This window comes from Pleurodeles waltl, chromosome 12 (genome assembly GCF_031143425.1).
Source record: "Pleurodeles waltl isolate 20211129_DDA chromosome 12, aPleWal1.hap1.20221129, whole genome shotgun sequence".
In the NCBI taxonomy this organism is placed as follows: Eukaryota; Metazoa; Chordata; class Amphibia; order Caudata; family Salamandridae; genus Pleurodeles; species Pleurodeles waltl.
The window spans coordinates 654,656,683-654,673,069 of NC_090451.1; the positions used below are offsets into that span (position 1 = coordinate 654,656,683).

General features: G+C 44.9%; 1 protein-coding gene across 2 annotated transcripts in view; it reads right to left on the reverse strand.

The window, feature by feature from the left end:
* Nucleotides 1-16,387, reverse strand: part of SNX27 (sorting nexin 27) — a 159,754-nt gene that overhangs the window by 34,978 nt on the left and 108,389 nt on the right. Inside the window, exons 7-8 of one of the 2 annotated variants that reach the window (XM_069218325.1) lie at nt 10,349-10,512; nt 9,252-9,341 (exon numbers count right to left, since the gene is read on the reverse strand). In XM_069218325.1, the coding sequence (XP_069074426.1) occupies nt 9,252-9,341; nt 10,349-10,512 (254 nt within the window). The remainder of the gene's footprint in view (nt 1-9,251; nt 9,342-10,348; nt 10,513-16,387) is intronic. The other variant, XM_069218326.1, reaches the window with a different exon arrangement.

The following is a 16,387-nucleotide window of genomic DNA, read 5'->3' on the forward strand; positions in this document are numbered from 1 at the left end:
GGAGGTGTTAGCATCTCCACCCAGTGCAGGCTTTGTTACTCGCCTCAGAGTGACAAAGGCACTCTCCCCATGGGGCCAGCAACATGTCTCGGTTGTGGCAGGCTGCTGGAACCAGTCAGCCTACACTGAACAATTGGGTAAAATACAGGGGGCATCTCTAAGATGCTCTCTGTGTGCATTTTTAATAAATCCAACACTGGCATCAGTGTGGGTTTATTATTCTGAGAAGTTTGATACTAAACTTCCCAGTATTCAGTGTAGCCATTATGGAGCTGTGGAGTTCGTTTTTGACAGACTCCCAGCCCATATATTCTTATGGCTACCCTGCACTTACAATGTCTAAGGTTTTGTTTAGACACTGTAGGGGCATAGTGCTCATGCACATATGCCCTCACCTGTGGTATAGTGCACCCTGCCTTAGGGCTGTAAGGCCTACTAGAGGGGTGACTTACCTATGCCACCGGCAGTGGGAGGTTGGCATGGCACCCTGAGGGGAGTGCCATGTCGACTTAGTCATTTTCTCCCCACCAGCACACACAAGCTGGCAAGCAGTGTGTGTGCTGAATGAGGGGTCCCTAGGGTGGCATAAGACATGCTGCAGCCCTTAGAGACCTTCCCTGGCATCAGGGCCCTTGGTACTAGGGGTACCAGTTACAAGGGACTTACCTAGGTGCCAGGGTTGTGCCAATTGTGGAAACAATGGTACATTTTAGGTGAAAGAACACTGGTGCTGGGGCCTGGTTAGCAGGGTCCCAGCACACTTCTCAGTCAAGTCAGCATCAGTATCAGGCAAAAAGTGGGGGGTAACTGCAACAGGGAGCCATTTCTTTACAATATATCACAAGAGTAAGACTTCTTCCAAAAGGCCATGCCTGCATATTGTCTAAATAAGACAACGGAAAACTAGAAACGCATTAGTTCCTGACGAAGGTGCATCGTCATGCTGGTGGATAGTCCTTCCAATGTACAAACAGTGAACTAACTGGGCCCAGACGTCCACTATTTATGGCTCTTGGAGAAAAAGGCTAGAGCCTGAGACAAAAACATGCAAGCCTCCTCTTTGTTCTGGAAGCCTTAGAAAAGAAAAAGGACAGTCTCTTCAAGGTCAGAACATTATAAACTATTCAAGTGTGCCTGTGGACAGCCATTAAAGGCTAGCAAAAGGAATGACTTGCTTGTGTCACCAAGTGACACCAGACATAGCCACTTTCACTCAGGGTCGAAATTCACTTGGTGGTTGTTGCCACCGCTATGGAGTGATCTAAAAACAGATTCATGAAAAATATGTTGAAAAACTAAGTGCACAATCTCTCCTTCCTAGTCAATGTGAGACATGGCAAGTTCCCAGACTAGAACAAATTAAACTTCCACCACAGGGATCACATAGAAAACAGTAGTACTAGTACTTGCAGATTAAGGGTTTGATGTTTGGTTAAATAGAGATTTTTACTGCTGGCAAGCCATCTGTGCATACTGCAAAAGATCTAGTTGTGTGTGTGGTCTAGGGCGGTGTACAAGTGTCTGCAAGGAAGGTGAAATTTTCATGTTTTAACTTCATAAAATGAAGGTACTGTAGCTATTGCACATGCAAGCACAACGTAGCAGAACTTTCCAAGACTACTAGTGCAAATTAAGTTAACGTTTGTCTCTGCTCTAATGGGAAGAATGACATCTCACAGTAATGAAAATGTCACTTACCCAGTGTACATCTGTTCGTGGCATCAGTCGCAGTAGATTCGCATGTTTTGCAATAGCTCGCCATCTGGTGTTGGGCCGGAGTGTTATAAGTTGTTTTTCTTCGAAGAAGTCTTTGAAGTCACGGGACCGAGTGACTCCTCCTTTTGTCTCCATTGCGCATGGGCGTCGACTCCATCTTCGATTGTTTTTCCCCGCAGAGGGTGAGGTAGGAGTTGAATTGTAGTAATAGTGCCCATGCAATGGAGTGACTAAGTATGCACCTATTTAAGGTTGAGATGATACATATACAAATAGTTGAAGGTAACTTCCAAACTGCTACAGGCTCCCGGGGAGGCTGGTGGGCACATGCGAATCTACTGCGACTGATGCCACGAACAGATGTACACTGGGTAAGTGACATTTTCAGTTCGATGGCATCGGTCGCTGTAGATACGCATGTTTTGCATAGACTAGTAAGCAGTTATCTCCCCAAAAGCGGTGGATCAGCCTGTAGAAGTGGAAGTAGTCTGAAATAATGTTCTTAATACGGCTTGACCTACTGTGGCTTGTTGTGCGGATAACACGTCTACACAGTAGTGCTTGGTGAATGTGTGAGGCGTAGACCATGTGGCTGCCTTACATATTTCTTGCATTGGGATGTTTCCTAGAAAGGCCATGGTAGCACCTTTCTTTCTGGTTGAGTGTGCCCTTGGTGTAATGGGCAGCTGTCGTTTAGCTTTAAGGTAGCAGATTTGGATGCATTTAACTATCCATCTGGCTATACCTTGTTTTGATATTGGGTTTCCTGCATGAGGTTTTTGAAATGCAATAAATAGTTGTTTAGTCTTTCTGATGTTCTTTGTTCTGTCAATGTAATACATTAATGCTCTTTTGACATCTAATGTATGTAGTGCCCTTTCAGCTACGGTATCTGGCTGTGGAAAGAACACTGGAAGTTCCACTGTTTGATTTAGATGGAACGGTGAAATAACCTTTGGCAAAAATTTAGGATTGGTCCTTAGGACGACCTTATTCTTGTGTAGTTGTATAAAAGGTTCCTGTATTGTAAACGCCTGAATCTCGCTTACTCTTCTTAGGGAAGTAATGGCGATGAGAAATGCCACCTTCCAGGTTAGGAACTGTATTTCGCAGGAGTGCATGGGTTCAAAAGGTGGACCCATAAGTCTAGTTAGGACAACATTTAGGTTCCATGAAGGAACAGGTGGTGTTCTTGGTGGTATAATTCTCCTAAGGCCCTCCATGAATGCTTTAATGACTGGTATCTTATATAGGGAAGTTGAATAGGTAGTCTGCAGGTATGCAGATATTGCTGCAAGGTGTATTTTAATGGAAGAGAAAGCCAGGTTAGATTTTTGTAAGTGAAGCAAGTAACCCACTACATGTTCTGGAGTTGTGTGTAATGGTTGTATTTGATTAATATGGCAGTAGCAAACAAACCTCTTCCATTTACTTGCATAGCAGTGCCTGGTGGATGGCCTTCTGGCTTGTTTTATGACTTCCATACATTCTTGGGTAAGTTGTAAGTGCCCGAATTCTAGGATTTCAGGAGCCAGATTGCTAGATTCAGCGATGCTGGATCTGGGTGTCTGATCTTTTGGTTGTGTTGTGTCAACAGATCTGGCCTGTTGGGCAATTTGATGCAGGGTACTACTGATAGGTCTAGCAGCGTTGTGTACCAGGGTTGCCTTGCCCAAGTTGGTGCTATTAATATGAGTTTGAGTTTGTTTTGACTGAGTTTGTTTACCAGGTAAGGAAGGAGAGGGAGAGGAGGAAAAGCGTAAGCAAATATCCCTGACCAGTTCATCCATAGGGCATTGCCTTGGGACTGTTTGTGTGGGTATCTGGATGCGAAGTTTTGGCATTTTGCGTTCTCCTTTGTCGCAAACAAGTCTGAGGTGTTCCCCAGAGTTTGAAATAAGTGTTCAGAATTTGGGGGTGAATTTCCCATTCGTGGACCTGTTGGTGATCTCGAGAGAGATTGTCTGCGAGTTGATTTTGGATCCCTGGTATAAATTGTGCTATTAGGCGAATTTGGTTGTGAATTGCCCAACGCCAAATCTTTTGTGCTAGCAGGCTTAACGGCGTGGAGTGCGTCCCCCCCTTGCTTGTTTAGATAATACATTGTTGTCATGTTGTCTGTTTTGACGAGAATGTATTTGTGAACTATTATTGGTTGGAAAGCTTTTAGTGCTTGAAAAACTGCTAGAAGTTCTAGGTGATTTATATGCAGTTTTGTTTGATGTACGTTCCATTGTCCTTGTATGCTGTGTTGATAGAGGTGTGCTCCCCACCCTGTCATGGAAGCATCTGTTGTTATTACTTATTGTGGCACTGGGTCTTGGAAAGGCCGCCCTTTGTTTAAATTTATGTTGTTCCACCACAGAAGCGAGAGGTAAGTTTGGCGGTCTATTAACACCAGATCTAGAAGGTGACCCTGTGCTTGTGACCATTGTGATGCTAGGCACTGTTGTAAGGACCTCATGTGCAGTCTTGCGTTTGGGACAATGGCTATGCATGAAGACATCATGCCTAGGAGTTGTAGTACCATCTTTGCTTGTATCCTTTGTGTTGGATACATGCGTTGTATGATGGTGTTGAAATTTTGAATTCTTTGTGGACTTGGAGTGGCTACTCCTTTTGATGTGTCTATTATGGCTCCTAGGTATTGTTGTACCTTGCGCGGCAGAATTTTGGATTTTGTGAAGTTGACGGTGAACCCTAGTTTGAAGAGGGTTTGTATGATATGATTTGTGTGATTTGAGCACTCTATTAACGAATGGGCCTTGATTAGCCAGTCGTCTAGATATGGGAACACATGTATTTGCTGCCTTCTTATGTGTGCAGCGACTACCGCTAGACATTTGGTAAAGACTCTTGGTGCGGTTGTTAATCCGAAAGGCAGTACCTTGAATTGGTAATGTATTCCCTTGAATACAAACCTTAGGTATTTCCTGTGCGATGGGTGTATTGGTATATGGCAATAAGCATCCTTGAGGTCTAAAGTTGCCATGTAGTCGTGTAGTTTTAGCAATGGCAATACTTCTTGTAGTGTGACCATGTGAAAGTGGTCTGATTTGATGAAAGTGTTCACTACTCTGAGGTCTAGGATTGGTCTCAGCGTTTTGTCCTTCTTTGGTATCAGAAAGTACAGTGAGTAAACTCCTGTGTTTATTTGTGTGTTTGGCACTAATTCGATTGCATTCTTTTGCAATAGTGCCTGCACTTCTATCTCCAGGAGATTGGAATGATGTTTTGTCAAATTTTGTGCTTTTGGTGGTATGTTTGGAGGGAATTGTAGAAATTCTATGCAATAACCATGTTGGATAATTGCTAGAACCCAAGTGTCTGTAGTGATTTCCTCCCATGCTTTGTAATAATGACTTATTCTTCCCCCCACTGGTGTTGTGTGGAGGGGGTGAGTGACATGCGAGTCACTGTTTAGTAGTAGGGGTTTTGGGGCTCTGAAATCTTCCTCTATTCCTAGGGAATTGCCCTCCTCTATATTGTCCCCAAAAACCTCCTCTATACTGTCCCTGGTAACTGGACGGTGTTGCTTGTGAGGTGCTGGCTTGTGTGCTCTGACCCCGAAACCCCCCTATAAAGGGTGTTTTACGGAATGTGCTGTAATTCCCTCTGCTCTGCGGGGAGTAGAGTGCGCCCATGGCTTTGGCAGTGTCCGTATCTTTTTTGAGTTTCTCAATCGCTGTGTCCACTTCTGGACCAAACAGTTCTTTTTCGTTAAAAGGCATATTGAGAACTGCTTGTTGAATCTCTGGTTTAAATCCAGACGTTCGGAGCCATGCATGCCTTCTGATAGTTACAGATGTATTAATTGTCCGTGCAGCTGTATCTGCAGCGTCCATGGAGGAGCGGATCTGGTTGTTGGAAATGGTCTGTCCCTCCTCAACCACTTGTTTTGCCCTATTTTGTAAGTCCTTGGGCAGATGTTCAATGAGATGTTGCATCTCGTCCCAATGGGCTCTGTCATAGCGCGCAAGTAGCGCCTGGGAGTTCGCGATGCGCCACTGGTTTGCAGCTTGTGCTGCGACTCTCTTACCAGCTGCATCGAACTTGCGGCTTTCTTTATCTGGGGGTGGTGCATCTCCAGATGTGTGGGAGTTGGCCCTTTTCCTAGCTGCTCCTACAACGACAGTCTGGTGGCAGCTGTGTAGTGATGAAAACCGGGTCTGTAGGAGGCGCCTTATACTTTTTTTCCACCCTTGGTGTGATTGCCCTACTTTTGACCGGCTCCTTAAAGATTTCTTTTGCGTGCCGGAGCATACCAGGGAGCATAGGCAGGCTTTGGTATGAGCTGTGGGTGGAGGAGAGTGTGTTGAATAAAAAATCATCCTCGACCTGTTCTGAGTGGAGGCTTACGTTGTGAAATTGTGCTGCTCTAGCCACCACTTGAGAATACACGGTGCTGTCCTCTGGTGGAGATGGCTTCGTAGGGTATGCCTCCGGACTGTTATCTGACACTGGGGCGTCGTATAGGTCCCATGCGTCTTGATCTTGGTCACCCTGGCTTATGGTGGTGTGAGCTGGGGAGTGTGATGGAGTTTGTGCTGGTGAGACGTTAATCACGGGCGGAGGAGAGGGTGGTGGGGTAACTCTTTTCACCACTTTTGGTTGTGGTGTCTGTTCAGTTTGGAACTCCAACCTTCTCTTTCTTCTAATAGGGGGAAGGGTGCTTATTTTTCCTGTCCCCTGCTGTATGAAAATACGTTTTTGCGTATGGTCCACATCAGTTGATTGTAGCTCTTCCTCAAACCTATGCTTTTGCATTTGGGAGGTTAGCGAGTGCTCTTCTGTATAAGAGCCTGAAGCTGGGTCGGTTGCAGTTTGTTTCGGGCCCGAAACCCTGTCTGCGTCCTTTTTCGGCTCCGAGGTGACTTTTTTCATTTTCGGGGCCGAAACCTGTCGGCGCCGATCTTCTTCGGGGCCGCTGTCTCGGCGTCGAGCCGTGTCTACACCGGCATCTCGGTGTCGATGCTTGTCTCCAGCACTTTCTCGGTCCCGAGAAGGCTGCGTGCCGGTGTCTCGACCGGAGTCGGACGATCTCGGCACTGTTTGGGCCTTTTTCGGTGCCGACGGTCGGTCACCGAATTTATGGGTGGAGCCATGGCCTGGTGGCAGTGGCGTCCCCTGGGCCTTGTAAATCTTCCTCTGAGTGGTTTTCGACGTCTTACTCACGGTTTGTGTATCGTCGAATCCTTCGGAGTCTGAGTCTTGGATCGAGAAGGTACCTTCCTCTTCTTGTTCCTCGAACTCTCGGTGGGCTGTCGGCGCGGACGCCATTTGAAGTCTTCTGGCTCGACGGTCTCGGAGTGTTTTTCGGGACCGGAACGCACGACAGGCCTCGCAGGTGTCTTCACTGTGCTCAGGTGACAGGCACAGGTTACAGACCAAGTGTTGGTCTGTATAGGGGTATTTATTGTGGCATTTGGGGCAGAAACGGAACGGGGTCCGTTCCATCGGCGTTCTTCAGCACGCGGTCGGGCCGACCAGGCCCCGACGGGGGGATCGAAAAAACTACCCCCGAAGGGCACCGGAGCTCTTCGATCCTTCGACGCGGTGTTGAATCTAACTACGCCGATCCCGAACGCAACAATACCGACGAAAATCTTCCGAAATTAGCTATCTTTCCATTCCGAAACTCGGAGCGACAGGAACACGTCCGAACCCGATGGCGGAAAAAAAACAATCGAAGATGGAGTCGACGCCCATGCGCAATGGAGACAAAAGGAGGAGTCACTCGGTCCCGTGACTCGAAAGACTTCTTCGAAGAAAAACAACTTGTAACACTCCGGCCCAACACCAGATGGCGAGCTATTGCAAAACATGCGTATCTACAGCGACAGATGCCATCGAACATTAAGATATCTGAAGATGAATGAGGAATCTAAAACAGGAGTTAATTTGTAGCATTTAATTTTAAGGTTTGATGTGATCTCTTGAGAATATCAGCAAAATATTTCAGATTTCAAAGCTGGTACTTTTCTGCAAAAACAATGTAAAGCAGAGCATCATGTTCACAGGCCCACAAATGATTTCAAATAAGGGCACAATGGATTCACTGAAAAGATTAGAGGAGTACAACAAATAAAGTGGTTGACAGGTGAGCAATGGCAAACAAATCTTGAGCTTTCAGGTCAAAGTCAGGTCTACCAGGATTTGTAGCATGAAATGCTTCCTGTACTCAAAATAATAGAGCTATTAAGAGCCAATAAGATGTAGATGTTTCTTCAATAGATGAAGGATGGCAGAAACCCATGACCACCATTTCTGTGGTGCTAAATTGTCTAAAACTTGACTGCTTCAAAGATTACATTTCTGCAAAAACTGTGCAAACATTGTATCAGCATTTTCATCATTATAATTTTCAAGAGACTGCTTGTTCTCCACCAGTGGGCTCAAGAGTGGGAATTTGGTGAATGGAGTCCGTTACTGTTATCTGTATATGAGCTAAGAGCAGACTTCGGCGAAGAGCTGATTTGATTAGCTGCATGATGCAGCAAGCAGCCAATGGAATACAATCTTAGTATGAACTAGCACAAAATGGGAGGAGCTTTGTTTCAATAGCTTAATATTATGAACAATCTCCTTTTATCCTAAGAGTGCAAAACAGAGCACCAAAGTTTATTCAGGGTGGCAGGAGAGGGCGAGACATTCTTGGGAAATAGCAAGTAGCAAAGATTGGGCCTTTTTAGAGAAAATATTCAGGTTTACCATTTTAGTTCTAAAATATACAACACTTAGGGTCTGATTTTGGTCTCAGCGGATGGAATACTCCGTCACAAACGTGACAGATATCCCTTCCCCCGTGATATGATCTCCATAGGATATAATGGGATCATAACACGGCGGACGGGACGTCCGATGTGTTAGTGACGGAGTATTCCCCTCGGCCAAGATCTAAATGAGGCCCTTCGTTTTTAGTCTGCTGCAACATGTTGTAGTGCACCAGGACACCTAGTGGAAATTTACACCTGGCACCCTCTGAAAGGCCAGTTTGAAAAGACATTGATAAATGAAAGTGTTAAAAACCTCTTTGTTGACATTTTCTTCACATGTGAGATAAAATGATCAAAAATGATCTGTCATATGATTTAATTTGAATGGGATACTAAACAGCAGTGAAATTCGAATTTTAAACAATGTTCTCAAGTATGTTCTTTGGCCATTAACAAGTATTTTTGACATTACATTTGGGTAATTAAAAATACTGGCTGCCATGAGAAAGCACCTTACAGACAAAAAATATATATTTAAATCATTCATTTCAAAAGCAATGTGTAGGTGGAATAGTGTACAGATGGGAATGGCACTTGAGGCAGTAAAGTATGGATATGTAAGCTGATGGGGGTGGCTTAGGCGGTTGGGAACTGTAAGCATGGAGTTTGTGAAATGTACTGGGCTGGTTGCTGGAAGTGACATGTGGGGCTTGAGAGTTGAAAGTCTTGGTGTAGTTCTTGTAGGAGGTCAAGCATGGTATTGGTCATCAGGCATGGCATGAATGGAAATATGTGACATAATGTATGGGACAATCTTACCATTACCATCTTTCTCTGCTCAGAAAGCTTCTGCAACTGGTACGACTTCTCCTCAGCCTTGATATAACCCTTCTTTACATCATCGAGGGCCTAAGAGGCAAACCATGAAGCACATGTTGAGCAAACTTTGGGTCCAGATTCCACACCAGGAGACAGGAGGAAAAAAAAAAGATTTTCCAAGTGTTCAAACTTTCTTCCAGGACTTTCTACTTGTACCTTTGTATCAAATGTACTGAGAAAGATATAGTGATGCTGTATGTGGCAATGATGATCAATGAAGGTAGGTAGGCAATATAAAAAAAGGATACTGCATGTCAGCCAAGAGGTTGACAGGAACAGACTATGGCAGCTACTTTATTAAGTCACAGAACCTCAAGGTGCCAAATCCTTTTAATGTAAGGTAAAAGTGTACTCATTCTTTACAATACATATTCCTTGGACTCCCATCGTCTTATGATACACTATGGTGCAGAATAAATGGGGAATGCGTTCTCTGAAAATAAGCAAACCAACAGTATGTTGTAGCTGACTTCAAAATGTACCTTCAATAGTTTGAAATCTCACTTGCAAAAGTGCTTGAGGTTTACAACAAGCGATGGGTAGATTACGGTTCCAAAAAACAAAGTTCAAAAGTGCAGTGAACAAAAATGCTGCCATAAATGTTTACTCTTCAGCTGATGATCGAGTTTTCAGTGAAAGACACATGCCAGCTGACAGGCCAATTATGCCTCTATTATTCAAACGGCTGTGGTTCAGCTCAGTGACCTACCCCTGGCACATGTGCTGGTTCTACCTACTGACACCGTGATAGCACAACCTTACTGTGGTAAAATATTAAAATGGGTTGAGATGTCAGTTTCTTAATAGAGTTTAACAGTGATATTACAAAAAGACGGATATGAAAATTAGAGATTTTTATACAGCTACTACAAGCTCCATATATTGTACTTGCAAATTATCGCTCAACCACCTACTTCTGCGAGTAATGATGGGCTTCTTTCAAGACATTCCCATACACAGAATAGTGTAATGGCCAAAAGAGAAGGAAATGTTTATGTCCACTTTTCACTCAATAGCCCCCTTTACTTCTCCGTTACCTGGTGGAAGAAATAGGTCACTGCCAGGTCGTTGTCATTCAAGAGAACTTCTTCTTCTGTTGTAAATAGCCACTTCCGGACAGTCAAACAAGTCCCAGGAACAGCAGAGGTGTAGTTCTGTACATAGAGTTTGTGTGGAAACTCATTAGGGGCCAGTTTGCGCACTGCAAGAAAGTGAAACATTTTTAGACACACTTGAACAAACTTTTGGTCAAGCCACAATTCAATAATAAAGGGAAAATTAACTTAAGGAAGTACCTCGGTCATGCTAGTTAGTTCATTGTTGGCCCCACATTCTCACTATTTAAATCAGTAAACTCGTTAAAGGTGGTTGAAAAAAAACACATTTAAAGCTTTCAAACTTTGATACATATGTGCAGTTCTTCCTCGTGGCCATGGCTCCATCCCTTTTTATATCTAAATTTTTATTAAAATTATGCAATCAACCCATTAATCTTAAACTAGATCTGTGACATTGCAGCCCAAAGGCACCGTAGAAGTAAAGGAGGCAATGTTCTAAGAGTACACAAGTACCTAATGCCATAACTTTCCTTGGACATGTATGCAACTCCCTCACAGTGACATCGAAGGAGAAAAGACAGCCAATTAAGAGGGTGTGGGGACAACCGCTGTATCAGAGATATACTGGAGATAAACATTTAGACTGGACGTGATGTTTTCTATGAAAATATCTAGGAAACTGGATTATCCTGAATACAGGCTAGATGATTTGGAGGGAGCTCTACGATAGGCCTGGGTGGAAGATTCGTTCTGAATTTACAAATTATAGGTTTGAGGATTCACATTTCACAATACAGCAAAAAATTTTAAAAATGTAGTGTAGGAAGTTGGCTCTGTATATACTATCTCAAAGTAAGAGATCGTGTGCACAGAATCCAAGAGTTCCTCTTAGAGGTAAGATAGTGGCAAAATTAGATAATTCTAATGCTCTATTTTGCTGTAGTGTGTTCGAGCAGTAGGCTTATCAGTGGGTACTGTTAAGCATTTGTTGTACACACACAGGCAATAAATGAGGAACACACACTCAAAGACAATTCCAGGCCAATAGGTTTTTATATAGAAAAATATATTTTCTTAGTTTATTTTAAGAACCACAGGTTCGATATTTGAAGTAATCAAATAAAATGCAAGGTACTTCACACAGGTAAGTTAGGAACTTCGAATAAAAGCAATATCATATACAGTCTTTGTTAAAATGGCAATAAGCTATTTTAAAAGTGGACAGTAACAAAAATCAACAGTTCCTGGGGGAGGTAAGTAAAGATTAGTTTGTGAGGTAAGTAAAACACTTACAAGTCTCAGTTCCTGGGCATAGGCAGCCCACCATTGGGGGTTGAAGGCAACCCCAAAGTTACCACACCAGCAGCTCAGGGCCGGTCATGTGCAGAGGTCAAAGAGGTGCCCAAAACACATAGGCACCTATGGAGAACAGGGGTGCTCCGGTTCCAGTCTGCCAGCAGATAAGTACCCGCATCCTCGGGGGCAGACCAGGGGGGTTTTGTAGAGCCCTGGGGGGGGGGGGGGGGTGACGTCAAGTAGGCACACAAAACACACCCTGAGCAGCACAGGGGCGGCTGGGTGCAGAGCAGGTGTCGGGTTTCAGATAGGAATCAATGGAGGGACCAGGGGGTCACTCTAGCGGTGCAGGCAGGCACAGGTGGGGGCTTCTCGGGACAGCCACCACCTGGGCTAGGCATAGGGTCGCCTGGGGGTAACTCCTGCACTGAGGCTCTGTTCCTTCAGGTCCTGGGGGCTGCAGGTGCATTGCTGGTTCGAGGCATTGGGTCCCTTGTTACAGGCAGTCGCGGTCAGGGGGAGCCTCTGGATTCTCTCTGCAGGCGTCGCTGTGGGGGCTCAGGAGGGTCGTCTCAGGCTACTCACAGGCTCACAGTCACCGGGGAGTCCTCCCTGTGGTGTTTGTTCTCTGGATCTCGAGCTGGGGGCGTCGGGTGCAGAGTGTGAAGTTTCACGTTTCCGGCGGGAAACATGAAGTCTTTGAAAGTTGCTTCTTTGTTGCAAAGAAGTTGCTGTTCTTGAGCAGAGCCGCTGCTCACAGGAGTTTCATGGTCCTTTAGTCCAGGGCAGTCCTCTGAGGCTCCAGAAGTCGCTGGTCCCTGTCGGATGCATCGCTGGTTGCAGGTTTTTCGAATCAGGAGACAGGCCGGTAGGGCTGAGCCCAAAGCAGTTGTCTTCCGTCTTCTCTGTAGGCTTGTAGGTCAGCAGTCCTTCCTGTTTCTTCAAGTTGCAGGAATCTGATTTCCTGGGTTGCCCCTAAATACTAGATTTAGGGGTGTGTTTAGGTCTGGGAGGGCAGTAGTCAATGGCTACTGTCCTGGAGGGTGACTACAGCCTCTTTGTGCCTCCTCCCTGTGGGGCACATCCCTAATCCTATTGGGGGAAGCCTCCAAAACTAAGATGGAGGATTTCTAAAGGCAGGGGTCACCTCAGCTCAGGAAACCTTAGGGGCTGTCCCGACTGGTGGGTGACTCCTCCGTGTTTTTCTCATTATCTCCTCCAGCCTTGCCGCCATAAGTGGGGGCAGTGGCCGAAGGGGCGGGCATCTCCACTAGCTGGGTTGCCCTGGAGTTCTGTAACAAAAGGGGTGAGCCTTTGAGGGTCACTGCCAGGTGTTATAGTTCCTGCAGGGGCAGGTGAGAAGCACCTCCACCCAGTACAAACTTTGTTCCTGGCCACAGAGTGACAAAGGCACCCTCCCCATGTGGCCAGCAACATGTCTGGTGTGTGGCAGGCTGGCAGAAACTAGTCAGCCTACACTAGAAGTCGGATTGGTATTCAGGGGGGCATCTCTAAGATGCCCTCTGGGTGCATGTTACAATAAATTGCACACTGGCATCAGTGTGCATTTATTGTGCTGAGAAGTTTGATACCAAACTTCCCAGTTTTCAGTGTAGCCATTATGGTGCTGTGGAGTTCGTGTATGACAGACTCCCAGACCATATACTCTTATGGCTACCCTGCACTTACAATGTCTAAAGTTTTTCTTAGACACTGTAGGGGCATAGTGCTCATGCACCTATGCCATCACCTGTGGTATAGTGCACCCTGCCTTAGGGCTGTTAGGCCTGCTAGAGGGGTGACTTACCTATGCCACAGGCAGTGTGAGGTGGGCATGGCACTCTGAGGGGAGTGCCATGTCGACTTAGTCATTTTCTCCCCACCAGCACACACAATATTCTGAGTGAGGGGTCCCCAGGGTGGCATAAGACATGATGCAGCCCTTAGAGACCTTCCCTGGCATCAGGGCCCTTGGTACCAGGGGTACCAGTTACAAGGGACTTATCTGACTGCCAGAGCTGTGCCAATTGTGGAAGCAAAGGTACAGTTTAGGGAAGGAACATTGGTGCTGGGGGCTGGTTAGCAGGGCCCCAGCACACTTTCAATTAAAACTTAGCATCAGCAAAGGGAAAATGTTAGGGGGTAACCATACCAAGGAGGCATTTCCTTACACGTAGTCACTGAGAAACAATGTAAATCTATTGACCAAAAGGACAACACAGAATAAAAATTACAACAACAAAAAAAAAATAGGGGAAAATGTTACTTTGCAGTATTTTGGAATTCAACCAAACAGCACATTATCTACTCCATGTTTAGTCAGGAACGAAATAAGATGCTCTAAGAGAAAGCACAGTTGTACATAATCCCTTGGGATGAAAAGGATCAACTGCATGCCCTCACGGGGCACCAGGTAAACATCTTTGGGAAATAGACTAAAAGCAAAACTGTGAACCTCTTAAGTTAAGGGACCATTGCCTTGTCCAAAGTGCAACTTCCAACGTCCATTATAAAACTTTCCTAGAGAACAAAGAAAAATCCCTAGTTTTGGGACTGTTCCCTGGTCTAAAAGTCCTTTCTGGACTAGCCACTTAACACAGGTTAAGACATGAAACTCCCTTGCTCATGGTATGGAATATATGGAGGCAGTACAGTGCTACAACAGCTGCATACATTTACAGGGTTCAGGATGTCTCAGCACAACTAAGTACAGATGTCTGGAAGCTCTTGATTAAGACCAAAAGAAAGAAAACACTTTCATTGTAGACATCACCCAGGTGACAGTGAGACATCTGAGTGACTTTATACGGATCGATTATGCGAATCTACTGCGACTGATGCCACGAACAGATGTACACTGGGTAAGTGACATTTTCAGTTCGATGGCATCTGTCGCTGTAGATACGCATGTTCTGCATAGACTAGTAAGCAGTTATTTCCCCAAAAGCGGTGGATCAGCCTGTAGGAGTGGAAGTAGTCTGAAATAATGTCCTTAATACGGCTTGACCTACTGTGGCTTGTTGTGCGGATAACACGTCTACACAGTAGTGCTTGGTGAATGTGTGAGGCGTAGACCATGTGGCTGCCTTACATATTTCTTGCATTGGGATGTTTCCTAGAAAGGCCATGGTAGCACCTTTCTTTCTGGTTGAGTGTGCCCTTGGTGTAATGGGCAGCTGTCGTTTAGCTTTAAGGTAGCAGATTTGGATGCATTTAACTATCCATCTGGCTATACCTTGTTTTGAAATTGGGTTTCCTGCATGAGGTTTTTGAAATGCAATAAAGAGTTGTTTAGTCTTTCTGATGTTTTTTGTTCTGTCAATGTAATACATCAATGCTCTTTTGACATCTAATGTATGTAGTGCCCTTTCAGCTACGGTATCTGGCTGTGGAAAGAACACTGGAAGTTCCACTGTTTGATTTAGATGGAACGGGGAAATAACCTTTGGCAAAAATTTAGGATTGGTCCTTAGGACGACTTTATTTTTGTGTAGTTGTATAAAAGGTTCCTGTATAGTAAACGCCTGAATCTCGCTTACTCTTCTCAGGGAAGTAATGGCGATGAGAAATGCCACCTTCCAGGTTAGGAACTGTATGTCGCAGGAGTGCATGGGTTCAAAAGGTGGACCCATAAGTCTAGTTAGGACAACATTTAGGTTCCATGAAGGAACAGGTAGTGTTCTTGGTGGTATAATTCTCCTAAGGCCCTCCATGAATGCTTTAATGACTGGTATTTTATATAGGGAAGTTGAATAGGTAGTCTGCAGGTATGCAGATATTGCTGCAAGGTGAATCTTAATGGAAGAGAAAGCTAGGTTAGATTTTTGTAAGTGAAGCAAGTAACCCACTACATGTTCTGGAGTTGTGTGTAATGGTTGTATTTGATTAATATGGCAGTAGCAAACAAACCTCTTCCATTTACTTGCATAGCAGTGCCTGGTGGATGGCCTTCTTGCTTGTTTTATGACTTCCATACATTCTTGGGTAAGTTGTAAGTGCCCGAATTCTAGGATTTCAGGAGCCAGATTGCTAGATTCAGCGATGCTGGATCTGGGTGTCTGATCTTTTGGTTGTGCTGTGTCAACAGATCTGGCCTGTTGGGCAATTTGATGCAGGGTACCACTGATAGGTCTAGTAGCGTTGTGTACCAGGGTTGCCTTGCCCAAGTTGGTGCTATCAATATGAGTTTGAGTTTGCTTTGACTGAGTTTGTTTACCAGGTAAGGAAGGAGAGGGAGAGGAGGAAAAGCGTAAGCAAATATCCCTGACCAGTTCATCCATAGGGCATTGCCTTGGGATTGTTTGTGTGGGTATCTGGATGCGAAGTTTTGGCATTTTGCGTTCTCCCTTGTCGCAAACAAGTCTATCTGAGGTGTTCCCCAGAGTTTGAAATAAGTGTTCAGAATTTGGGGGTGAATTTCCCATTCGTGGACCTGTTGGTGATCTCGAGAGAGATTGTCTGCGTGTTGATTTTGTATCCCTGGTATAAACTGTGCAATTAGGCGAATTTGGTTGTGAATTGCCCAATGCCAAATTTTTTGTGCTAGCAGGCTTAACTGCGTGGAGTGCGTCCCCCCCTGCTTGTTTAGATAATACATTGTTGTCATGTTGTCTGTTTTGACGAGAATGTATTTGTGAACTATTATTGGTTGGAAAGCCTTTAGTGCTTGAAAAACTGCTAGAAGTTCTAGGTGATTGATATGCAGTTTTGTTTGATGTACGT